Source organism: Zootoca vivipara, chromosome Z2 (assembly GCF_965207765.1).
Source record: "Zootoca vivipara chromosome Z2, rZooViv2.hap1.1, whole genome shotgun sequence".
NCBI classification, from domain to species: Eukaryota; Metazoa; Chordata; class Lepidosauria; order Squamata; family Lacertidae; genus Zootoca; species Zootoca vivipara.
In genome coordinates, this window is record NC_142585.1 from 40,402,829 (window position 1) to 40,428,356 (window position 25,528).

General features: G+C 43.0%; 2 protein-coding genes across 6 annotated transcripts in view; one reads left to right on the forward strand and one right to left on the reverse strand.

Moving 5' to 3' along the window:
- CNTRL (centriolin) overlaps positions 1–8,997 on the reverse strand; it is a 64,186-nt gene extending 55,189 nt beyond the window's left edge. For 2 of the 4 annotated variants that reach the window (XR_015948717.1, XM_035113404.3), the window contains exons 1-2: positions 8,729–8,997; positions 1,784–2,033 (exon numbers count right to left, since the gene is read on the reverse strand). Coding sequence is in view for 3 of the 4 variants with exons in the window: in XM_035113404.3 (XP_034969295.3) it covers positions 1,784–1,955 (172 nt within the window). In the remaining variant the exon portion in view is untranslated. Of the gene's footprint in view, positions 1–1,783; positions 2,034–8,422; positions 8,624–8,728 lie in introns of those variants that run through there. The other 2 variants (XM_088664952.1, XM_088664951.1) reach the window with 2 other exon arrangements.
- Positions 8,998–15,102: 6,105 nt separating this feature from the next.
- Positions 15,103–25,528, forward strand: part of C5 (complement C5) — a 70,193-nt gene continuing 59,767 nt past the window's right edge. The window contains exons 1-5 of one of the 2 annotated variants that reach the window (XM_035113409.3): positions 15,103–15,472; positions 20,290–20,482; positions 22,267–22,435; positions 23,457–23,527; positions 24,965–25,056. In XM_035113409.3, coding sequence (XP_034969300.3) covers positions 15,408–15,472; positions 20,290–20,482; positions 22,267–22,435; positions 23,457–23,527; positions 24,965–25,056 — 590 coding nt within the window. In that variant the 5' untranslated portion in view covers positions 15,103–15,407. The remainder of the gene's footprint in view (positions 15,473–20,289; positions 20,483–22,266; positions 22,436–23,456; positions 23,528–24,964; positions 25,057–25,528) is intronic. The other variant, XM_088664953.1, reaches the window with a different exon arrangement.

Genomic DNA, 25,528 nt, shown 5'->3' on the forward strand with positions numbered 1-25,528 from the left:
CCTCACTTCTTCTCCTGAACTCTCTTCCGGAACATCTCTTCCTTTAAAGGCCTTCTTAAAAATTACTTTTCCATGAAACCATTTGGCCTAATGCTTAGATTTCACTCCCAACTAAAACCAAGCAGGCATATCCTGACAGAACACTTATCCCAACATGAACATACCCAGATCCTATGTTTCAAAGCTGCTAATCTTTGTCTTTGGCCTAGAATGCCCCTTTTCAGAGCTTTCTGTGAATTATTGCTGGTGGGAAAACTGCTGCCTGCAGCTTACCACCCACATGGGTGCAGCTAAGTTCTCCACCATGGCAAGTTCAATCACCCAGCATTGCTCCTCTCTACAAGCAGAGGCTGATTGGGAGAAATCTACACAGTATGCTAACTCCTCCACCATCCATTAACGTGGAGAGTAGGGACAGAGCTCCAAATAATACAGTAAGATAAAAGAAACCAATCTAACAAAAAGCCTCTCACTCAGGGTCCTTCCACCAACCATGTTCTTCTCAGTGTGCCCTGCCTGGTGCTGACTTCAACAACTTTTTGCTGCCACATTAAAACATGCCATAGTCTTGGGCAAGGTGTGCTGGAACAACTGAAAAGCTCCTCTCCTGTGGCCTCTGGCCTTCTTTCAGATGGGGCACATGGAGAAGGGCTCCAGTTCTGAACAAAAGAACTCTCCAGTGGGCCCTCTGGCACCTCTAAACACACAGCTGCACCTGCCTGAGAACATGTGCTCTTATTATCTACAAAATGCTCCAAATAGATATTAGTTTCTGGAATGCTCTTCTCAGGAAGCATCACGTGGTACCTTCTGTTGATGTCATTTTCATGCCAGGTGTGTTATTTCCTGTCTTTAACTCTTTTTTCCTGTGTTATTATTATATGAAATTTTATCTTTTATCTACTTTTATATTTGTTGAGGTGCCCTGGAAATACCGTGCTCTGCAGTGGAATATACAGGTGAAACTCGGAAAATTAGAATATAGTTGAAAAGTGCATTTATTTCAGTAATGCAACTTAAAAGGTAAAACCAATATATGAGATAGATGCATGACATGCAAAGCAAGATATGTCAAGCCTTTATTTGTTGTAATTGTAATTATTTGTTGGTGGGTTAATTATAAATGGAATGTAGGGTTAAACCACAGAGCCTAGGACTTGCCGATCAGAAGGTTGGCAGTTCGAATCCCTGCGACGGGGTGAGCTCCTGTTGCTCGGTCCCAGCTCCTGCCAACCTAGCAGTTCGAAAGCACATCAAAGTGCAAGTAGATAAATAGGTACCGTTACAGCGGGAAGGTAAACGGTGTTTCCGTGCACTGCTCTGGTTCACCAAAAGCAGCTTTGTCATGCTGGCCACATGACCTGGAAGCTGTACGCCAGCTCCCTCAGCCAATAACATGAGATGAGCGCCGCAACCTCAGAGTCGGTCACGACTGGACCTAATGGTCAGGGGTCCCTTTACCTTTACCTAATAGCAATGCTTATTTTTGTATTATTTTAACTATTTGTTTTATTTCTGTGGAATTTCCAAAAGAAAGCATTTGTAAAAATTAAAAAAATAATGAAAAATAATAAGTTGCATTACAGAAATAAATGCACTTTGCGACGATATTCTAATTTTCCGAGTTTCACCTGTATAGTTATCCAACAATCAAGCAAATAAAAGCTAGTTCAAAAGCCATATTCTATTATTCCCCCACCAAAATAAAATAAAATCTGGCCATATGTCTAGATCTAAATGTCAAAAATGTATAGTTTAAAATGCTAATTATTAACTACTATACCTTGTCCAACTTCAGAGGGAATTCCTGTATCACTTTCTTCAGGTGCATTTCCTTGATGCCTTTTCCCCTTTGTCAGATAAGTAGCTGGAATCCCTCGTCTGCTCAACGGAGATGGTGACCTGCTGCTTGAACTCACAGTAGACATTGGACTCCGAGTTCGAGATGAAGACATCAGTCTCTTTCTAAGTGGTGCTCTTTGTGGCCAGCCTTTCCTTATTGCACAGAATGCTGCATAGTATTAGGTAAAAAGCTACAAGCAGACAAACACAAGATCCTCTTCAAATCATTTCCAAGGGCATAAAAATATTCATGTAGCTGCTCAAAAGTAAATTTACAGATCTTAATTATTGGTTATGTTAAATGAACATTAAAGAAACTTTCTTTTAGAGCGTTTACATCTCTCATTCTTCATCCTTATTTTTAACTGTTCTTTCAAGAAATGAAACTTAAAGTGACTTACAAAAAAGAACTTTTTTTAAAAAAAAGGATAAACAACCCAAAAATAATGAGACGGAAAGCCACCAGTGCACACGTCCCCCAGACAGCCAGAGCTAACTCGAATTTCATACCTTCCATCTTTGCTTACTTACCACATCCTCAGTTTGCTTTCAGGAAGCTGTGGTTTCCCACCCCACCCCACCCCACTAGTGCAGAAACACTTTAGCTGATATGAACAGTTTTTGTTAGAGTTGTAGGATAGGAAAAACAGCCAAAGAAGCAAACTACCTTAGAGATTCCTCCACCTACAACTACTTTCTTGAGGAAGAGTATTGTCAGTTGCCTGCCTATTACAGTTATAAACATGAATGGCAAACATCAGGCCTGTTTTCTCCTTAACTGTTTCAGCAAAATGGGAGGCAAAGAGATGACAAATGTTAAACAAACACACACACACACCAGAGACCAAACAACTAAAACTGGGATTTGTAGGGTGGAAGTAGTTAAAAAGTCTACACCTAATAGTGTTTTGTGCCCAGTATGTGTGTCCCTCTGTGTGTATTCTATGTAATACCCTGTGTTACATAACACATTGTCTTCCCAAGAATACCTAAAGGCAGTTCAAACTGCTTCTGTTGCTAAAGCACTACTACTATCTGCCATCTCATTTGGACAGTAAAAAAAAGCAGATCACAACGTTAATTTTAGTTCACTTGATACATAAAGCATGCACCTTTTGACGACTCATATGGTCTCTGCTGTAGGCTCTTCTCTTGTTGTACACAAAGCAACCAGTCATATTGCCCAAAGCTAACTGCTAACTTAAAACTAAGGCCATTGTTGATTATTGTAAACTGCTGTTCTAAGGTACTTGCTGCTATGAGTCTGCAGAAGGAAAGAAAAGTACACTTTAACCTCTGCCACCAGTCAGGGATCCAATGTCCATGGAAGACTGTACCTCTTGTCTCCTAGGAAGTAGGTAAGGCAAAAGGTAAATGACCTCTGGATGGTTAGGTCCAGTCAAAGACGACTATGGGGTGTGGTGCTCCTTTCACTTCAGACCAAGGGAGCCAGTATTTGTCCACAGACTGCTTTCTGGGTCATATGGCCAGCATGACTAAACTGCTTCTGGTGCAACAGAACACCATGACGGAAGCCAGCGTGCACAGAAATGCAGTTTACCTTCCCACCGCAGAGGTACCTATTAATCTACAGTACTTGCATTGGTATGCTTTCAAACTGCTAGGTTGGCAGAAGCTGGGACAGAGCAACAGGAGTTCACCCAGTCGTGCAGATTTGAACTGCCGACGTTCTGATCAGCAAGTCCAAGATGCTCAGTGGTTTAGACCATAGCACCACCCATGTCCCCTCTCCTAGGAAGCACATCATGCCAAAAGGGAAATGAACGTGGCCCAATTCATTGGCTGCAGAAGGAGAAGCGGCACAGAGCTTGCTTCTGTCCTCTCGGGCAGAAATAAAACTCAGCTCCAACTGCCAGTTGCCCTGGGTATGCACAGCTAATTGGTCTCTGCCAAAGGGTTCTCATTTGCGTGAATGTAAAGGCAGGGAGGCTCAGTGTTCCAGATCAAATAGAGCAGGGACGTCCAACTGCATAGATGGACCAGGAACACCCTGGGATCAACCAGTAGATCACGATCGACCTGTTGGACCTGCCTGAAATATAGAATTAATGCTGAGAGAAGAACATCAAGAAATGGTGCCTAAATTTGCTTCTTTCCTTTCCCCTACCCATTCCTTTTCATACATGTCTATTAGATTGTGAGTCTGCAGGCAAGGGCTGAATTATCTTTTAATCTCTCTGCAACACTTGGAAACAATGGGTTCTTTATAAGGTAGGAATAGCACATTTATTATTTTAACTAGCTTTTTAAACACTTGTACAACTAACAAAACTAACATTGTGAGGCTAAGATGAAAAAGAAAATGCAAAAAGAGTAATTTTTTTGGGTTGTAGCCAATGCTAATCCCACTCAGTGTAGAACTATTGAAAATAATGGCAACGGATTCAAACTACAAGAAAGAAAATTCCACCTAAACATTAGGAAGAACTTCCTGACAGTAAGAGCTGTTCGGCAGTGGAATTTGCTGCCAAGGAGTGTGGTGGAGTCTCCTTCTTTGGAGGTCTTTAAGCAGAGGCTTGACAGCCATCTGTCAGGAATGCTTTGATGGTGTTTCCTGCTTGGCAGGGGGTTGGACTGGATGGCCCTTGTGGTCTCTTCCAACTCTATGATTCTATGATTCTATGATTCTATGATTCTAATGGACACAACTAACGTAGATGCATTAATTTCAATGGGTTTACTCTTGAGTAGCAGTGCTATTTTTCTAGAAAAAGAGGTGCTGGAACTTAACCTCCCTTGTTCTCTTAGAATGGCAAAGGTGCTCACCTGAGAGGTGCAAGAACTGTGTTGAAAAAAAAGCCCTGCTGAGTAGAGCTCAGTTGACAAAAATAAAATAAAATAGTCGATTAAACATTAAAGGCCTCCCTAAACAGGGCTGCCTTCAGATGTCCTCTAAAAGTCTGGTAGTTATTTTTCTTTTTGACATCTAGTGGGAGGGCGTTCCACAGGGCGGGTGCCACTACCGAGAAGGCCCTCTGCCTGGTTCCCTGTAACTTGCCTTCTCACAGCAAGGAAACTGCCAGAAGGCCCTCGGCACTGGACCTCAGTGTCCAGGCAGAGCGATGGAGGTGGAGACGCTCCTTCAGGTATACTGGACCAAGGCCGTTTAGGGCTTTAAAGATTAGCACCAACACTTTGAATTGTGCTCAGAAACGTACTGGGAGCCAATGCAGGTCTTTAAAGACCGGTGTTATGTGGTCTCGGCGGCTGCTCCCAGTCACCAGTCTAGCTGCCGCATTCTGGATTAATTGTAGTTTCCGGGTCACCTTCAAAGGTAGCCCCACATAGAGCGCATTGCAGTAGTCCAAGCGAGAGATAACTAGAGCATGCACCACTCTGGCGAGACAGTCTGCAGGCAGGTAGGGTCTCAGCCTGCCGGATGGAGCTGATAAACAGCTGCCCTGGACACAGAATTGACCTGCGCCTCCATGGACAGCTGTGAGTCCAAAATGACTCCCAGGCTGCACACCTGGTCCTTCAGGGGCACAGTTACCCCATTCAGGACCAGGGAGTCCCCCATACCTGCCCGCCTCCTGTCCCCCACAAACAGTACTTCTGTCTTGTCAGGATTCAACCTCAATCTGTTAGCCGCCATCCAACTGCCAACCGCCTCCAGACACTCACATAGGACCTTCACCGCCTTCACTGGTTCTGATTTGAAAGAGAGGTAGAGCTGGGTATCATCCGCATACTGATGAACACCCAGCCCAAACCCCCTGATGATCTCTCCCAACGGCTCTTTATCCTTGTTTACTGAAAGCATCAAAGACACATCACTCACAGTAGCTTATTTTTCTAAAAGCTGTCTTATAAAACAAGCCAATGTAACTTCAGACAGAACTTTGTTTTCATATCTATATGACCAGGGGTCCCAAAACTTTTTCAGCAGGGGGCCGGTCCACTGTCCCTCAGACCTTGTGGGGGGGCGGACTATATTTTTGGGGGAAAATATGAATGAATTCCTATGCCCCACAAATAACCCAGAGATGCATTTTAAATAAAGGGACACATTCTACCCATGTAAAAACATGCTGATTCCCGGACCGTCCGCGGGCCGGATTTAGAAGGTGATTGGGCCGCATCCGGCCCCTGGGCCTTAGTTTGGGGACTCCTGCATATCAATCAATCAATCAATCAATCATTTATTGCATTAGCCGTATGGCCATAGCACAAGTACAGACAGGCAATTGTCGCACAACAATAAAACTACAACAAATACAATTAGAACATTAAATATAAAATCCAGGTAAATGCAACTGGTTGGGTGAAGGCGAAAGGCGAAAGACTCCTGCATATGACGCTGGACAACAATCACCATATTGTACATCACAATCCCACACACACTCCTAGAAGGAGATTGTCTCCAAAATATTGAAGACATGAAACGCTCAAAGCAGAGAGGTTGAAGCAGCTGGGAAGCATTAACAGCCTCCCCCAACAATGTGGCACTTGAAAGAAGGGCATATTATTTATTATACTGTATCTTTATCCCAATCATTCTTCAAGAAGCATTGGGCCAGATGTGATACAAAAGCATTTCCTAGAGGAAGCTTTTTTTGGAGAGTGTGTGTAGGATTTGGAGTGGCCCAAAGCTTATTTGGGGCTGCACACCTCCAGTTCTTTATTCATTTATATGTGTATTATTAGCATAGGGGTGCTATGTTTGACAGCATCTTGTATCAAAACAGTGTTGGACTGGACATGATGTTATTGTGCTTCATACAGGGCGGTTTCCTTCTTGTAGTGCATGTTTTCACTTACCGGTATTTTGGGGTGGGAAATCCCCCATTTTTCATTCATGTGTGGCATGAATGAAATATTAAATATTAAAGTCCCTTGTGCAAAAACAACAGCCATGGTGATGCATGAAATAGGGTAGCCCTGTGATTATATTGGTGTGCAGAACAAGTACCTTAGTGAGGCAGCTTATTCACTATTAAAAGAACTGCTTCTTTTAATAATGCTGCTCTATTTAATTTTTTTACATAAGAAATTGGGAACTAGACACCAGCCTCAAGCTCTTAGCACACTGTCTGTTCACCAATGAAACATCTGTCACGAAAGGCTTGCAATCCTATACTCACATATTGGCAATAAATTCCTTGCACTCCATGGTTCTTACTCCTGAATAGAGATGCACTGTAGATTGCATTGTAGATGCTTAACTGTGCAATACTATACTTAGGTAAACCTGACTCAGTTCATTCTCCCCTGTGGGTGGGGCTCCTCATCTTTTCTGGATTACCAAGAAGGATGGGTAGAAAATAGGGCTGCTGTTGCTTGAATTAGTTGTTTTAATTTGCTACATTAGTGTGCATTATTATTACATTTCATTTATGAATAGCTTCCAATGAAACACCCTGAAGAAAATAACAATAAAAACACCAATAATAAATCAACAGTAAAAACAATTTCAAATCCAAGACAGATACAGACTGGGATAAAAATCTCTACTTTAAAGGATTATTGAAAAATGAAGATCATAATAATAATTTATTATTAATAAATTATTATTAGTTATCATCTTCATCATTTATTATTTATTTATTAAGCAAAACATAGAAACAGTGGCATAGGATAATCATATTTAAATTGCACTATATGCAATGAAATTATTATGATTATTTTTTAAAAAGAACACTGACATGTAATGGGATTATTTTTTATAATGAACATTATTTTTAAATTGCACTTCTCTCTTTCTTACTACAGTCATACCTTTACTCCTGAACACCTTGGTACTTGGACATTTTGGCTCCCAAATGCTGCAAACCCATGAGTGTTCAGGTTTGCAAACATTCTTTGGAACCCAAACATCCGCCGGGCATTCCGCAGCCGCGGAAGCCACACTTTGGTTTCCGAACGTTTCGAAATTCCATTCGACTTCCAAGGTATGATTGTATGCTGTTTGCAACCCCGGAAGCATGTAGTGTGCTTTATTTTAAAGGATTTGGTTGTATTCAGCTAAGTTCTACACTGAGGACACCCACTGAAAATAACAGATCTAAGTTATGCTCATTATTTTCAGTAGGTCTATTTTCTCAGTAGTAACTATTATTATTATTGTTATTATTGATTTATTAATCACCTTATAAATCACCATCTCAAGGCAATTTACAGATAAAACAATTAAAACCAGGTACATTTTAAACAAAACCTTAACAAATGAGCACTCGTGGTATATGTGACAAGTGCACACAACTGGAGCTTCTGTTTAAAGAGGAAAGGCCAGAGCTCATTTTCTTTTCCTTTTCTTCCTCCGGCCCTACCCCCCTGAAACTGCTCTACCATTCACCCTGTTAAAACATAAATTTATGCTGAAAGTGTGCAGGATAGAAATTATTATTATTTATTCATTATTTATCATAGTTACCCGTTTTTCCTTATTGATTAATTAATTAATTAATTAAGGAGGAGCACAGGGCGATTTATAGTGATCTTGCCCACGGCAACCCTGAACCACTTACTGTACAACCAGACAGACAATAAAGCCCACTTAGATACATTAAAACCACGAGGAAAGAGAAACATTTTTTTAAAACAAATCCCATCCACTTACTTCTAAAAGTCAACAGATAGCCATATAATCAAATATCTAGAAAAAGAGCGAGAGCGAGAGAAAATATACTAATCTTTGCTCCTCCCCTTAACCTGTGGGGGGGCCCTGAGGTCCGACACCCCACACACCTCCTTAAAGAAAGTAAGGGCGCCCCGAACTCCTCCTTCCCCCCTTGATGTGCTGAAGGGACGAAGCCACTCAACGGCAGCCACCCAACGGCCAATTCCCCCGTGCGTTCCCCGAGGGCGCCGCTTTTGATTACTCCCGTCGCCATGGCAACCCCTCCGGGCGCGGACCGGGCCTCACCGTCACGGCTGACATCGAGGGTTTTGCTGGGACGCCGCTGCCGGGCTCGCTTTTAAATATACGTCTTCTCGACCGTCTTCCCGTTTCCTTCTTCCCTCTAAGTTTTGAGACTTGATGAAAATTAAACAGGAAGGCGGCGGCTAAGCGCTCGCCGGTGAGGATTTGCCTCACGCTGACAAGCGGTTCCTTTTAACAGCGCAGCGACGCCATCTTTGATGTCTTGAAAAGGAGGGAGAGGGTTGGAGCACGGGGGCGGGGCTTCCCGCAGTGACCACGCCCCCTCACTGTCTCTTCTTAACGTTCTTCGCCCAGGGTTAGGCCGTTGGGCGTTTTCCCGCCTTTTATGGTCAATGTTCCCGCCTACTGTTTCCGCGTCTCTTACTATGGCTCTTATTACAAGTAACTAGCCCCCTCTAGAGGCGAGTCCCGTTTAGTTAAATGGGGCTTATTCCCGGTTAAATAAGTATAAGGTTATAGCGTCAGGCTGCTATGTTGGATCCACTTACTTTGGAGTAAGCCCCATTTAACTCAATGGGAGTTACCTCAGAGGAGGCTTGTATATAGGCTGGCCCTGTTGTTTTGTTTATTTGTATTTATTTCAACACACATATAAGGGGGGCGAAGCCTCCGAAGGCAGCTTGCAAAAGGCAGACCCTCTGTTTGGGAAACGTGTTGTACAGAACATGTTCTCTCTCTCTCTCTCTCTCTCTCTCTCTCTCTCTCTCTCTCTCTCTCTCTCTCTCTCTCTCTCTCTCTCTCTCTATATATATATATATATGATTACATATAACACATAAACACCACATCTTTTTACCTGACAGAGACTCAAGTCAGAGTACACATTAATAAAAAATATAAATAAATAAATAAATAAATAGAAATAATAGTTTTATTGTTTATACCCCGCCCATCTGGCTGGATTTCCCTAGCCACTCTGAGCTGCTTACACAGCACATATAAACAATGGGGGGGGGGAAACCCCATACATTTAAAATTTCCCAATACAGGGCTGCCATCAGATGTCTTAGGCTGCTTTTTCCAAAGAGTTCAAAGTAACTTAAATAATCAGTGATGTAGGATGAAAGTTTTCCATAATAGAAAATTTTTCATTTCCAAAAATGCATTGTTTCATGAAATTAGTAGTTTTAACAAATGAACACATTGCCTGTCAAGTTGGGCAGGTATTTCAAAACAATTGTAAAATAAAATAAACAGTGATAGAATTAAACTATATGCATGGATAACAACTATTAAAACAATAAAAATAATGACAATAAAAAAGCATTGCCCCCAGTCCTTTCATCAAAAGCAGTCGGTTCCCAAAAGCCTGTCGGAACAGGAAAGTATTCACTTGCCAAATGACAACAAGGAGGGAGCCCATCCAGCTTTTCTAGGAAAGGTGTTCCAAAGTCTGGGAGCAGCCACCAAGGAGGCCCTCGCCCTCCCAAGCATGCTTGTGAGGGTGCTGGGGCTGGGAGAAGGACCTCCTTGAAGATCTCAAAACCTTGGCAGGTTCATATTGTGGGATAACCAGCCTTGTATAACCAACATGCAAAAGTCTAATTAATACATGAAGGGGTTAATACCATAGAGTAAGCTGTTCTGCCAGGTTTAGCTATGTCCACTTCCCCTCACCTTGGGGGGAAGGAGGTAATCAGGCCTATTGTTGTCTCCCACACTACCGGAGAAGGTCAACATGTGAGGAAGTCTGAGCTAGTTGCTCCAAGCTCAGACTGTCTGACTCACAAACCACTCTTGAGTTATTATACCAATTATTTAGGAACTTTTACCACTTTGGGACTGATCTAAGTTTTACTGCCTGTGCAACCTTTCTGACTGATATATAGAAAGGCACATGAATCTGACCTTTGGAGAGTTTGTAAGTCACAAATTGTAACTTACCAGCCGTGAGGTCTTTTCCAGACTAGGAGAAGAAGGAAACTTTGGAACTAACTAAAGTACTGTATGTCTAACAGCCTATTTTTCAACACTTTGCTGCATCTTTTGTGATTTTAAATATGCTGGGGTTATCCCACCAAAAAGTACTTGCCCCAAACTTGGATCCTGGCATCCAGGCAACTCTCCTTTTCTGTGCAACGCTCTCCCATCAGATGTCAAGGAAATAACTATCTGACTTTTAGAAGACCTCTGAAGGCAGCCCTGTACAGGGAAGTTTTTAATGTTTGATGTCTTACTGTGTTTTAATTTGTTGGAAGTAGCCCAGCGTGGCTGAGGCAACCCAGTTAGATGAGCAGCATATAGATTATTATTATTATTTACCTATTTCCCCCCTGAACCAACACATGTGAGGGAAAATGGTATTTCATATAGCTTGGACCTAAGTCATATAGGTCTTTATAGGTCTTAGGTTTTAGGCCAACTATGTAGCTGTTCCTGCAACTTAATCACATTTGTCTTTTTTTTTTTTTGCAGTCTCATCACTCTGCAATCTCATGTTCAGCTTGTGATGAACTATAAATACTCATTTTGAAGGAAGGGGTAGTGCCTAAGGGTCTAATTGATAGTGAAAGGCTAAAGGATGGGCAAGAGAGGAGACGTTGGAAATTCTAAAATCTCCTGAAATTTCAGTACACTACTACATTTCCTTTAAAGCCAGTAAGAACACCCAATAAAAATATAAAAACATAGCTATGCAGAACAAAGACAGAACAATGCTACCCTTTAAATTATGGGCCAAAGTTAAGGTCCATGTAAAAATAAAAGTATTTACCTAGTGCCTAAAGATGGATTAATATGCCACCAAGTGTGCCTCACTGGAAAGGACCCACCACTAAAAAGGCCATATCTTGTGCTTTTACCCTCTGAACTTCCTATGGGGCAGATGAAGAAGGGCCTCAGATGGATGATTGCAGGGTTTAGGTTGGCTCAGGTGGTCCATGAAGTACAAGGACAGCTTTAATCAAAATTTCAGTAAACATATCAAGTTCCCTATCTTTTAATCTATGCATTAACGGTCAGCAACACAAATTCATTGCTGTAACAATTAATTAGGTTCTGTGATAATACTGATTCGTAAGTAAGCATATATAGTTATTATTTATTACTTACAGGGGTGCATATATCAGGCTACTCCATCTAGGCACTGAGCAGGCTGAGACCTGTTTAACTTCAGCAATGTGGTTGCCACATGAAGGCCTTTCAGAGGCTACCCTTAGACTATATCGAAAAACAGGGCGATAAGCATGCTCATTTCCCAAATGTGGCTCCTTATGTAGCCCCAAACAGCATCATTCATACAGAAAACCCAGAAAGCTTTGTGGGATCATGATGTTTGCAGGTGGGGACTCTAAAAGGGGCAAAAGACACGCATACTCAGTGATCCTGGAGTAGGGTTGTGGCAGTGGTGGCTTGTGATGGCTAAGGCAGCAGTAGCTGAGGCAGTGATTTCCTTCCACTGTGCTAATTGGGATGGAACAAGGTGCCAGCAACAGCGAAGGAGATCCGTATTTTGTGCAGCACTGCTGCTGGTGGGAGGATGCCACTGTCTCTGCTTACCTCACAAGCTACCTTTGGTTTTTGGAATGCAGTATGCTGAAAATGGGCCTGAAGGATTTGCACACAACTTTTTGTTGTGGTTCCATGCTGCAACATTTTGTTGCACTTTGTAGCAGTATATTATCAAATACAATACTGTTTACAATAGATCTCCCTTTCCCGAGTTTGGTGTCCCAGGTGTTTGGATTTTCTTTCGTCCACATAATATTTTTCTCAGGTAAATTAACCTGTGAGGGAGCCCCAAGAAAGCTAGGACGACTCCCCTCTTTGCATATGACAAAGGATAACCTTCTTAACTTGCCACATGGGAAAGAGGAGTGACCTCCTGCTAAGTGTGAAGGGTACGGGTATGATTTTATTGGTCAATGATTTCTTTTGCAAACGGTCTTTCCTGTAAACGTTGGTTAAAGTATTTGTTTAAACTTGCAAAATCTTGCATAACATCTGTTTTCCTAGGACATTCCACTTAGTGTGCACAAATCAAAGACAGACATCTACAGAGCCACATGTCTACACAGTTATACTATATTTAAAAAAGCGGAAGACAGCAAGCTTACAAGACCAACTTTGTTCTTACAATAAAAGTCTAACATCCATCAAATGAAGCCAAGTGCGAAATTGCTGCTGGGGTGGGTGGGTAGAATTAAGGGAAAGGGTCCCTCTGTTCAGCTCATATCAAAGTCAGTCCATGGTTCTTTTAAACAAAAACTCACTCCAGAGTTTGCCTGTTGTCTTTGTCCATGGAGTCTTCTTGGCAGGGATACTGGAGTGGCTTGCCAGTTCCTTCTCCAGGTGGATCACGTTTAGTCAAAACTCTCCACTATGACCTGTCCATCTTGGGTGGCCCTGCATGGCATAGCTCATAGCTTCTCTGAGTTATTCAAGCCCCTTCGCCACGACAAGGCATTGATCCATGAAGGGGACGACAGAGGACGAGATGGTTGGACAGTGTTCTCGAAGCTACGAACATGAGTTTGACCAAACTGCGGGAGGCAGTGCAAGACAGGAGTGCCTGGCGTGGTATGGTCCATGGGGTCACGAAGAGTCGGACACGACTAAACGACTAAACAACAACAACAACACTCCAGAGTTTTGTTGTTGTTTAGTCGTTTAGTCGTGCCCGACTCTTCGTGACCCCATGGACCATAGCACGCCAGGCACTCCTGTCTTGCACTGCCTCCCGCAGTTTGGTCAAACTCATGTTTGTAGCTTCGAGAACACTGTCCAACCATCTCGTCCTCTGTCGTCCCCTTCTCCTAGTGCCCTCAATCTTTCCCAACATCAGGGTCTTTTCCAAGGATTCTTCTCTTCTCATGAGGTGGCCAAAGTATTGGAGCCTCAGCTTCACGATCTGTCCTTCCAGGGAGCACTCAGGGCTGATTTCCTTAAGAATGGATAGGTTTGATCTTCTTGCAGTCCATGGGACTCTCAAGAGTCTCCTCCAGCACCATAATTCAAAAGCATCAATTCTTCGGCGATCAGCCTTCTTTATGGTCCAGCTCTCACTTCCATACATCACTACTGGGAAAACCATAGCTTTAACTATACGGACCTTTGTCGGCAAGGTGATGTCTCTGCTTTTTAAGATGCTGTCTAGGTTTGTCATTGCTTTTCTCCCAGGAAGCAGGCGTCTTTTAATTTCGTGAGTGCTGTCACCATCTGCAGTGATCAAGGAGCCCAAGAAAGTCAAATCTCTCACTGCCTCCATTTCTTCCCCTTCCATTTGCCAGGAGGTGATGGGACCAGTGGCCATGATCTTGGTTTTTTTGATGTTGAGCTCCAGAGTTTATTCACAAGCTTTATTTAGATGCTCAGACAACAGTACATTTAAAGCACATAGCTCCCCCAAAGAATCCTGGAAACTGCAGTTTACCTCTCATAGAGTTGCCATCCCCAGCATCCTTAACAAACTACAATTCCCAGGATTCTTTAGGGGGAATCACGTGCTCTAACTGTTTGGGGTGTACACAGCCTGGCATGTTAGTGTGTCCTAGATACAGCACACAGTGTGGCAATAATGGCTCTAGGTTTTACTAGAAGTAAGGTTCCAGCATCAATATATAGGCAGTGATAAGGAATCTTTTTAATCCCAGAGGCCACATTCTCTCACTGCAGGCAACCTTCTGGATACGTACATGTCAGTGCTGAATGAGATCAGAAACAGAAGTGGATGAGGCTAGATGTAAAAGTGAGCAAAACAATGGATATGATTCTTATCTTTATATGGTAGGGTATTTTCCAGCCATGCTAAAGCCAGAAGTTTCTACACATACACACCAGCATCCAGTCAAGCAAGAGGCATAATGACACTTCAAAGACACATTCCAGCCAGGCAGAAGCACTTAAGAAGGGTATGGAACAGGGTGTGGTGAGGTGATATGGCCTGATGAAAGTGGTTGTGGCTGGAGACAGTTCCAGATAGCTAAGTGGGGAGGGCTGCAATTGATCTGCAGGCTTAAAGCCCCCTTCTCCCTTTGATGGATTGAGAAATGAAATAGGGAGCAAAGTGGCTTTCCTAGTTTTAAATAAACAAGCAAATTCTAAAAAAGCATATACACAAAATAACAATTAATAAAATATGTTAAGATACCGTGTTGTTGTTTTTATAAAAACACACACATATGTTTAGTGTTTTTAAAAACATGTTTTTAAAACTATTAGACAGTTCAATAATTGTGTAATCTTTATTTGTACAGTGAGTTTTATCCTGAGACATATTTTCTAACTTTTTTAAAAATGCAGCTACCTCAACATCAAGCTAGACATAGAAAAGATAAACCAAAATGAATAGCATGTTCCAGCCAATCTCTGCAAACTTTTCAAAAGAGGAAGGTCTTGCATTACTTCCTAAAAGGTTTGTATTCTCTGGGGAGGAAGGAGTGTCTCCTTCGACAATATCTTCCTCTGTACGCACAAGATTAAAGACACACAGAAATGAAATCTCTGAATTAGGTCTCCTGATTGACCCAGCCAACTTTATTTTTCTCTGGAATAGAGAAGGGGATTTTTTCTGTGATGAAATGAAAATCCTCTTCAGATACCAGAGATCTGATGAATGATTAACTTAGAGAAATTTTGCTAGCAAATTCCATTTACAGACTTGGAGGCTACCAGAACACCAAAAGGCTTGTCTCCCCATCAGCCTCAGCTGCTCAGGTCAAACATGAATCTCCTTGGTATTTTCTTATTTCTGGCATTTTGTGGAAGAGGTTTGACTCAGGAGCAAACGTAAGTAAGGGGTGCTTATGTCTGTTGTTGTGCTAAAATGGGCAGATGCAGAATGGGGCTGTCGGGTTGCTAACTTAATTGAAATACTTTATTGTCACTTGTGCAACTTGTATACAGTGAGATTACACGAGCACCTCCACTCAGCTCTCTTAGTCTTAATTCCCCTCGTTTACTAACGCACACCCACCAAACATGGTCAGTTGCCCTGTTGTTACCTTTTCATCCAGCAGCCTAACAGCCCATGGATAAAAGCTGTTCTTTACTTATCATGCTTCTATATCTTCTGCCGGAGGGCAGGAGATCAAGGAAGTGCCAGCCAGGGTGTGAATCATTCCTGAGAATTTTCCTCACTCTCCTGAGGCAATGGTCTTCCGTGATGTCATCCAGCGGATTCACGGGATAGCCCATAATATCTGGTGCTGTATTCGCCAACCTCTGTAGGCACTTCCTATCCATATTTGCAACTATGACAAGGTTGCAAACAATTCTTCAAGAGTATTGCTGGATTCCGTTTACTATTCCTGATGCAAAAGTAGTGCTTTTGATTTTAGAAGCCTTAGGTATGGACCTTGTACTTAAACAAGCCTCTTCTTCCATAGCCTCGTACTCATAGAATGGAAGGCAGGGAGGCCAACAGTATGTGGTCAGAGCCAATGGTTGAAAGCAACATGGGAGGCAGATGGGGGCTGGCTGAGGACAGGCTGAAGGTGGTACGGCAGTACTCCATTTGTCCTTATGGACTAGTCTCCACTGCTGCTGCTGCTGGCTTCACCTGAGACCCTGCCTCAGGTGCCACTGCTTAGTCTGGAAAGATGACAATAAGCAGCACCGTTTGAGTGGTAGCACCCTCATTCCTGAGCTCCTTGCCCACATATGCCCACCAACTAGCCTGTCATGGCACATGCATATGGCTGGCAATAACAATTTTTTAAAAGGCATTTGGAGATGTAGCACTCAAATTATATGCAGTGCTGAGTCCTGTGTAATTTCCTCTTTGCCTGTTTTCCCTTCAGCTGCTTTCTCATCAGAACTCCCTCTCCCTCTCAAGATGCTTCCCCTCCCAGCAGGGGAACAACTATAGGTTCTTGTCTTTTCAGAGGTGGAGAATCTCCCCCCCCCCCCCCGGGCTACATATCCTCATGAGCAACCTTCTGGGTCTCAGAGGCAAAAAAGTAGATGGAGTAATATATGCAATGCTTATGTTTGTACTTTTGTTTGTTTGTCTGTTTAATTTGTATCCTGCCCTTCCTCCCCAAAGAAGCCAGGCTGGCAGACACATACACAACTTAAAACAAAGGCAAAAATATTTTAAAACAGTTTAAACATTTTAAAAACAATTTTAATTTAAAACATCTAAAAGCAGGTCACAGTAACAAACATTCTCCTACTGCCTGGGTAATATATGCCTGGGTAAATAGCAATGTTTTCAAATTCCTCCTGAAAGTTATTAATGATGGAGGCAGATGCACCTCATCAGGGAGAGCAGTTTACAAATAGGGGGGGGGCACCACAGAAAAGGCCCTGTCAGGGATCTGGGCCAACCAGACCACACCTTTAAGATTTGAGATGGTTGGTAGAGGGGAAGTAACCCTTTTAAGTATTTGGGTCCCAAGCCAATTAGGGTTTTATATGTTAGTACTAACACCTTGCATTGTGCCTGGTAGCTCATGCGCAGCCAGTACTGTGCATTCAGGACAGTGTCACAGGGTCTTCTCCACCTAGCACCTGCATTCTGCAGTAGCTGTCTCTGGACCATCTTCAAGGGCAGCCCCAAGTGGGAGTTCACTGGAGTATGGACAGCTGAGCCCTCTTAACCACAGAAGCAGTTTGAGAATCGAGTGGCAGCTGGAATCCAGGAGCAGCCTCAGACCACAAACCGGATCCTCCAGGGGTGATTTAATCCCTCCCTACATTCCAGGCTACATTCCAGCAAGACGAAACTTAGATCTTCATGGAGGCAAGCAAACAAGGCTGTGCCAACACCATATCTTTAAAGCACCCTCCCCCGAAAAATCCCACAAGAAGTGTACTTTACCCCCTTCAAAGCTACAGTTCCCTGCACCCATAACAAACAATGGTTCACAGGATTATTTTTTGGGGTGTGTGTGTGTGTGTGTGTGTGTGTGTGTGTGTGTGTGTGTGCTTTTAAAGGTATGGTGCGTACTGAACCACAGAGGCATTGCTGAAGTCAATTGAATGCCTGCAGCAATGCCAGTGATGGCCTAGGGAGAAGGCATGGCCTGGATAGTGTTGCAAGGGCCAGATAGAGTGGTCTGGAGGGGCCGCATCCATCCCTAAGACCTGAAGTTCCCCATCTCTACCACATTTTGGGCTTGGAAAAAACAGTAGCAGGAGGGAAAACAGTTAAGAACCCATCTGCACAATATGTTCTTCTTTCTTTGGAGGGGAGAGGGAGTTGCTTCAGTCAGCCTTCACATTTATGTTCCTCTTCCTTTTAACAAACCTCTAGGCGGGGAAAACCTGCACAGGACTCTATTATGTCACTTGTATTTTCAGCTGTGTTTCTTTCGATCCCCCATGACATTTAAATATTGCTGTCAGACTGGTTCTGTTTGTCTTATTTATTTAAATGATTACAGGCTGGCGGTATTGTTTATGTGACTTGTGTAATTCACCTTGAGGGCTCCTTTCATGCCAAAAGCCAGGTAAGAAACAATTGTAAAGAGGATAAGATGAGATACACAGTGGCAGCCAGCCAGCCAGCCAGGGTAAGATCAGAAAGACGATATGCTGATTGCAATAGGCAGACTGATTTGACAACCCTCATGGAAACAATGGCCATGTGAATTTGGGGAGGAATTCAGCCCTGCAGAGCCTGCAGCACTTAAGGATAAGAGGCACCTTATTTCCAATATTCTTTCTCCCAGTCATTTTGTGTTGGTTCAAGGAAAAAAAAATAGGCATAGAAGGTGAATTTCTGGTTGTGGATATTCAAGTTTGGTGCAAATACTTTTTGGTGAGAGAACCCCAGCAGAGATTTGAAATCACAAAATATGCAGCAAAATAAAGTGTGGAAATATAGGCCTTTAAAATGTGCAATTCAAATTGAGTTCCAAAGCTTCCCTATTCCCCTAGCATAGAAAAAAAAACGACTACATGTTTGGTAAGTTTAAAAATTTGCTTTCCTTTCTTTTTATAATTATTTTTATTAAACTTTTCACAACACAATAAAATAATATCTAGAACAGATAGAATTGAAGAGAGAGGAGAGAGAGAAAGGGGAAAAGAAAACAAAAGGAAAAAATAAAGGGGGGGGGAAGAAAACAGAGAGATAAGAAATATTAAAGATAAGGGGAGGTGGTTCCCGAACTCTTGGTACTATCATGTTGTGCAGGCATGCCAACGCTAGGGGGCAACGCAGCACCACTGATGGTTTCACCCGACTTCCTTTAGCACCACATTTCCCAGGCACAGGTCTGTGTCCCAGTGGTTTTTCTTTCGCCCTTCAACTTCCCCCGGGAAAACACACGTTTCACCATTCAGCAGTAAAACGCAGTTTCGCCTGGGGAAAGCGGGGGGCGGGGGCGGGGAAGCTTGGCTACAGAGCTTTAAAGCCCAGCGCAAAAGGCAGTCTGGATGAACCCTAAACAGTGGCAGTCTGCCTGCCCCTTCTTCTGAGCTACAGCTTAGGGGGTTGGCATGCCATCCCCGAAGATCCTTTACGGTGATCTCCTTGCTAGGGATCCAGCCTAATGCCCCTTGTTGTTTAGGATCAGAATAGAGGTTGGGAAGGCACAACCTGAGCCGCCTTAAATAGCTCAGTCGTGGAGCAGATTTCCTGTAGCAGTTGTGAGCGTGGTTTTGTTTTGAGAGTATTTTCTCAGCTGCTATAAAGTGAGGTGTGAATAAACTCAGTTCAGAAGCGTATATGTATAACAAGGACTGCCATTTTTTTTCAACTTGCCTGCATAACTGTGCCTCTATTAGCAGTGGGGGCTGGCTGGCACCACCTGGGATGGAGGCCTGTGCCCTCCTTGCTCTAAAGTCACCGCAGTCAGTGAGGTTTTCTCTAGGGGAGCCAGAAGTTCTTACCTACCCCAATTCAGTAACTAATAGATGCAGAAGAAGAAGAAAGTACTTGAGGGGTATTCACAAGGATGTGGTGAAGTATTACCTGCCTGGAGAAGAACAGGAAGAGGAGGTTCTGAACAAAAAGAAGGTGTTTTAATAGGGTTTGGTCAGTTTGTTTTAAATATGGAAACTGAGCGCAGTTGATCGTCTTCCAAAGCAACTACTCTATTCTGAACTTAAAAATGGAAAGTGTAATGCTGGTGGTCAACAAAAGAGGTTTAAAGACTGTCTCAAGACAAGTCTAAAAAAAAAAAGTAGTATAAACACTGACAACTGGGAAACACTGGCCTGCAAGTGCTCCAGTTGGAGAACAGCCTTTACCAAAGGTGTCACGGGCTTTGAATCAGACACTCAAACTCAGGACGCAAGGGAGAAACGTGCTAAGAGGAAGGCACACTTGGCAAATCCACACCATGATCAACTCCCGCCTGGAAACCAATGTCCCCACTGTGGAAGGATGTGTGGATCCAGAATTGGCCTCCACAGTCACTTACGGACTCATTGTTAAAACCATGTTTATGGAAGACAATCTTACTTGGCTACGAGTGATCTCCAAAGAGAGAAAGAAGAGATTCTTATATAAACTGAGTACATGGCCCCCCTCCTGTTGACTGTCATTTAAGTGCTTAATAAACCTACCGCCATCCCCATTTTTCAAACAATACTTTATCAGCTTTCCTTAGTAAGCCATAAAATAAAACAATTGACGCCACTTTCTCTTACAGTTACGTTGTTTCTTCACCCAAAATGTTCCGCGTTGGGGCCTCTGAGATGGTGGTGATTCAAGCCTTTGGATATGAACAAGAGTTTCCAGTCACAATATCTGTGAAAAGCTTCCCAGATAAGCAGACTACTTTTGCCTCTGGTCGTGTTCAGTTGACACCTGCCAATAAGTTTCAAGGAGCTGTAACGTTAACGGTATGTATTTCTGATACATGTATGGGCTTGGTTTACAACAATGGTGGGGAACTTCAGGCCCTCCAGGCCTCTCTATGTAGCTTTCAGAACTCACCACAGACCTTTCGACACCACTGGCCCTGCTTCGTACTTTAAAGTGTTTTTGTCTGGCTTGAATGTGTCATTGAACTCTAAAAATGCCTCTTGCTTGCCTGGATGGAGGACAACAAAGGGTTATTTCTGTATAGAAAGTCACCTACTGTACAAAGCGGTACACAGGGGGTGGCGCTGTGGTCTAAACCACAGAGCCTAGGGCAGGGGTCCCCAAACTACGGCCCCCGGGCCGGATGCGGCCCAATCGGCCTTCCAATCCGGCCCGCGACGACTCCCGCCGCCCGCTGCCGCCGCCCGCTCTCACGGCGCGCGGCGCAGCGACGATCTAAAAAATCGGCAAAAAATCGCCGAAAATCCTTTGTGCGCATGCGTATGGGCCTCTCCCGACCCGGAAGAGGTCATTTCTGGTGCACTTCCGGGTCGGGGGAGGCCCATACGCATGCGCACAAGCGATTTTTTGCGATTTTTTCCCGCCCGTGTGCGTGTGCGCATGCGCACGGGCGCGCACTCCCCCGCCCTCCGGCCCGCTGCGCGCGCACTCCCCTGCCCTCCGGCCCACCGCGCGGTCGGCGCGGCGGGCACCGGCCCGCCGCGCAGAAAGTCTGGGGACCCCTGGCCTAGGGCTTGCTGATCAGAAGGTTGGCGGTTCGAATCCCCGCAACAGGGTGAGCTCCCGTTGCTCAGTCCCAGCTCCTGCCAACCTAGCAGTTCAAAAGCACATCAAAGTGCAAGTAGATAAATAGGTACTGCTCCGGCGGGAAGGTAAACGGCATTTCCGTGCGCTGCTCTAGTTCGCCAGAAGCTGTTTAGTCATGCTGGCCACATGACCTGGAAGCTGTACGCTGGCTCCCTTGGCCAATAATGCGCCGCAACCCCAGAGTCGGTCACGACTGGACCTAATGGTCAGGGGTCCCTTTACCGTTACCTTACTGTACAAAAATACACCCTTTGCTGTTGGGCAAAATACGCACCAACCGAGTGGCAACAGCGGCAGGGTTGACGAAATAACAAAGTCGTCTTCAGTATCTTTGCTTGCTTTTATTTACAATTATATACACCACACTCCTCTACTCCTTTCCTCTCATTTCACAATACATCACCACCACCACCACACCCATGAACCATTTGCTTAAATACAGAATTCAAAATAGTCAATTACCCAATCACATTATAGTAAGCAAACTCTACCTTCAATTATTCAAATTAGCAAAAGCTCACAGGTGTGCTAACATTCAGAACAAGGTTACAAACACACATCTCTGTGTAGCACCATTGACCACATCAGTCTTAAAGGAAAAACCTAACATTTGCTTCACCCACTTTTGCCTCTGGTCACGCCCACCATTGCAGGAGTTGCCAATCCCATAGATTCATAGCTGAGTGGGAATTTGAACCCTGGTCTCCTAGGTACATCAACCTAATCACAAGTCCACACTAGATCTCTTGTACTGTTTTAATTATTTTTGTTTGTATTTTTTATTACATGTGCTTGCATATGTATATAATATAGCTTTTTATGTTAGTGTGAAGGCTTTGCCCAAAAACATTTAAAAATGTTTAAATAAATAAATCATGACTCAACATATGCAGGGCAATACCTTTGCAATAAAAAATGCTATCTGTCACTGTTTTCCTCTGATGGGTTACTCTGGCATGCATGTTTTTTAAACTATTCTCCATCACATTTCTAGATTCAGCCAAAAGATTTGTCAAGCAGAGACCCAAAGAATTCAGTTGGTCATGTGTATTTGGAAGCCATTTCTCCACACTTTACAAGAGAGAAGAAAATGCCTATTACATATGAGAATGGCTTTCTCTTTATTCAGACTGACAAACCTGTTTACACCCCAGATCAGTCAGGTAAAGTCAGCTTTCCTTTTGCTAAACACTTGGTGGCAATTCACATTATCCTGATTTTTTTTATTTAAAAGTCCCAAACTTTTTAAACCTATAACACTGAATCAATTAATAATTCAACTTGTGGTCTTCCAAACTTCTTGTGTGTGTTCTGCTATGTGTCATTGACACAATAATAGTGCAGCATTAGTAGGTCTCTGGTGCAGAAAAGCAAATAAATTTCCTTCTCTTGAGTTTGTAGTTACTGCATGTTACTTCAAACCACAGAAGGCACTGTTTGTCCACCAGTGATCTACCCAGTGATCTCTGTCGAAGTTAACTACACTCCTACAAGCTTAGCTATTTTGTTGTTTCTTCCAACTTATTGAGACAAGATGTCAGCTACTTTCTCTTTTGCATCTCCTCTTATCCTGTAAGTCGTTCCAACATGAATATATCCTTTGAACTCCAGAAACTGTGATTATTCCAATGTAATTCATCCAAGCTACAAGGTCTGCTAACAGCCCCATATTGTGGCCATTCCCTCTTTGTTATCCTTCCACCAGCAGGCTAAAACCTTCCTATTGAGATAATTGCTGGTTCTAAATGTGTTTTGATGCATTTTAACTATTGCTTTTAACATTTTTTCTTTCTTTCTTTTTTAATTGATGTTTTTAAATCTTGGAGGTTGCCTTGAATCTCATCTTGGGAGAAAGGCAAGATATAAATAAAAAATAGAATCCACACACAGAAATGAAAAGTTTATGCATGGTGATGTCCTGCTACTTAGGTTATGCCTAAGTGTGCATCCTGACTCCCCCCCCCCCAAATGCCATGAATGTAATCTGTCTGGTGATTAATTATAGTTAACATTGGTTGCTGTTGATTGCCATTGCACCGATGCTGTGGCCGTGTGTTTTTCTTTTGCTATTGGTTGATGGTTTTCTTGTGCTTATGATTCTATTGATCAGTAGCTGCCTTGTGAGTCCTTAATGGGATTGAAAGTGAGGGAAAGATTTCCTAAATAAACATTTTTACATTACAGTGAAGGTCAGGGTCTATTCTTTGAATGAAGAACTGAAGCCAGCACGAAGATCTGCCACCTTAACATTCGTGGTGAGTCTAATGTGCAGCTAGACACATTTTGTGCCGTGTCAAAAATTACTAATTTTGCAGCGTGAAATTAGATTTTGTGCACTTGCATTTATGAAGGAGCTAGGCAGCTTATTTTAAAAAGGGGCAGATGAGAAAAGATGAAAAAGAAGATGATGAAGATGAAACCAGTCCTCTTGAAGTATTTGTAAACTTTTATTAATATTGTATTATGGAACTAATTACTCGACTAGTCAAAGGATATAGTGACTCATATTGAACTCTAAAGAATATATGTAGGTTTACAATTGTTACAAGCTATTAGAAAACAAGCAGAATATAATGCAGTTATGCTATAGTGTATGAAAAATTCTTTCCTCACATTATCCCATGTACATGTGAAAAATTCTTCTGTTTCGAATTGAGGTGGGGCTCAGCTTCATAATTATGCCATGTGAAGTATGGGAGTGTTTTTAGCAGGCAGCAAAAAGTGTACGGGGAAGGTGCCTGCTTGATTTCAATAGGCAGGGAGTTCCAAAGTACAGGCACTGCCACACTTCGCCATTCAAAGCAGCCAAGGAGCACCAGGAATAGTTAGAAACACCAGGCATGGCCATTTCCACCAAGAACTTGAATCAGCAGCTTTCACTGAGCAGCTAGGGGAATGCTCAAGCTCTTCATGGAATATAATTGTGTTCTTTTGTTGCTTCATTACAGTCACACCTTGCATTGAAAGCACATGGCTCACCACAAACATTCTTGGGAACTGTAGTTTGTTAAGGGTGCTGGGAGCTGCAGCTCTTGTAATAGGTAATAGGCCTCGGTCCAGTATACCTGAAGGAGCGTCTCCACCCCCATCATCCAGCCCGGACACTGAGGTCCAGTGCTGAGGGCCTTCTGGCAGTTCCCTTGCTACGAGAAGCCAAGTTACATGGAACCAGGCGGAGGGCCTTCTCAGTAGTGGCACCCGCCCTGTGGAACGCCCTCCCACCAGATGTCAAAGAGAAAAACAACTACAGTACCAGACTTTTAGAGGACATCTGAAGGCAGCCCTGTTTAGGGAAGCTTTTAACGTTTAATAAATTATTGTATTTTAATACTTCTGTTGGAAGCCACCCAGAGTGGCTGGGGAGGCCCAGCCAGATGGGTGGGGTATAAATAATAAAAAATTATTATTATTATTATTATTATTATTAGAGTTCCCAGATTCCTTTGCGGGAAGCCATGTGCTTTAAAGTTCATTAGAGGTTGTTTAAACATATGGTGTGGATGTGGCAGCCTTGTCCAGTTCAAAAATATCCTAAGTTGGAGATAATTCATTTAAAAGATAGGTAAAAAGATTCAAAAGAGCATACATGGGTTTCCATACTTGATTATCCTAAGACATACATGCTATCTTATTCATTTAGATAATTAACATTGTGCCATAGCTGTAAAAGCTATTTTTTATTTTCTGTAAAGGATCCTGATGGCGTAGAAGTGGATATTATCGAGGAAGAGGACATCACCGGGATTTTATCTTTCCCTGACTTCAAAATCCCACCATATCCTAAGTAGATCTATTCATATTTTAAATGTTACGGGTTGAATGAAACCTTTCCTTTATTTAGTATAAGGGATGTGTGCTCAGTCAGCTTTAAAATCTTTCTTTATATAGCCTGAATCCAAGTGGGTTGATCAGGACTTATCCCACGGTGCAGCAAATATTTGTCACTACTGTCAAATCAATAATTTTGGAACCTTGTCATGGTGGAGGGGGGTGGGGGTTTCAGTATTGTTTTACAAATCCATTCATTAGATAAAACCTCTCAAAACTGGAGACCAAATATTGAGTGGAAGGGAAAGGAAGAAGGCTTCTCTCCACTAGTGGATGGTATGATAGGGCAGAGGCACTTATCTGACCACCTGATAGGTGAGTTGCTGCTCATTCCTGGGAGGCTGAGGTGGTGGGAGGCTGGAGGGAGGTAGGAGGCTGGAGGGAGGTGGAGGGAGGCAGATGGTGACAAGTTCAGCATGGTGCAAACA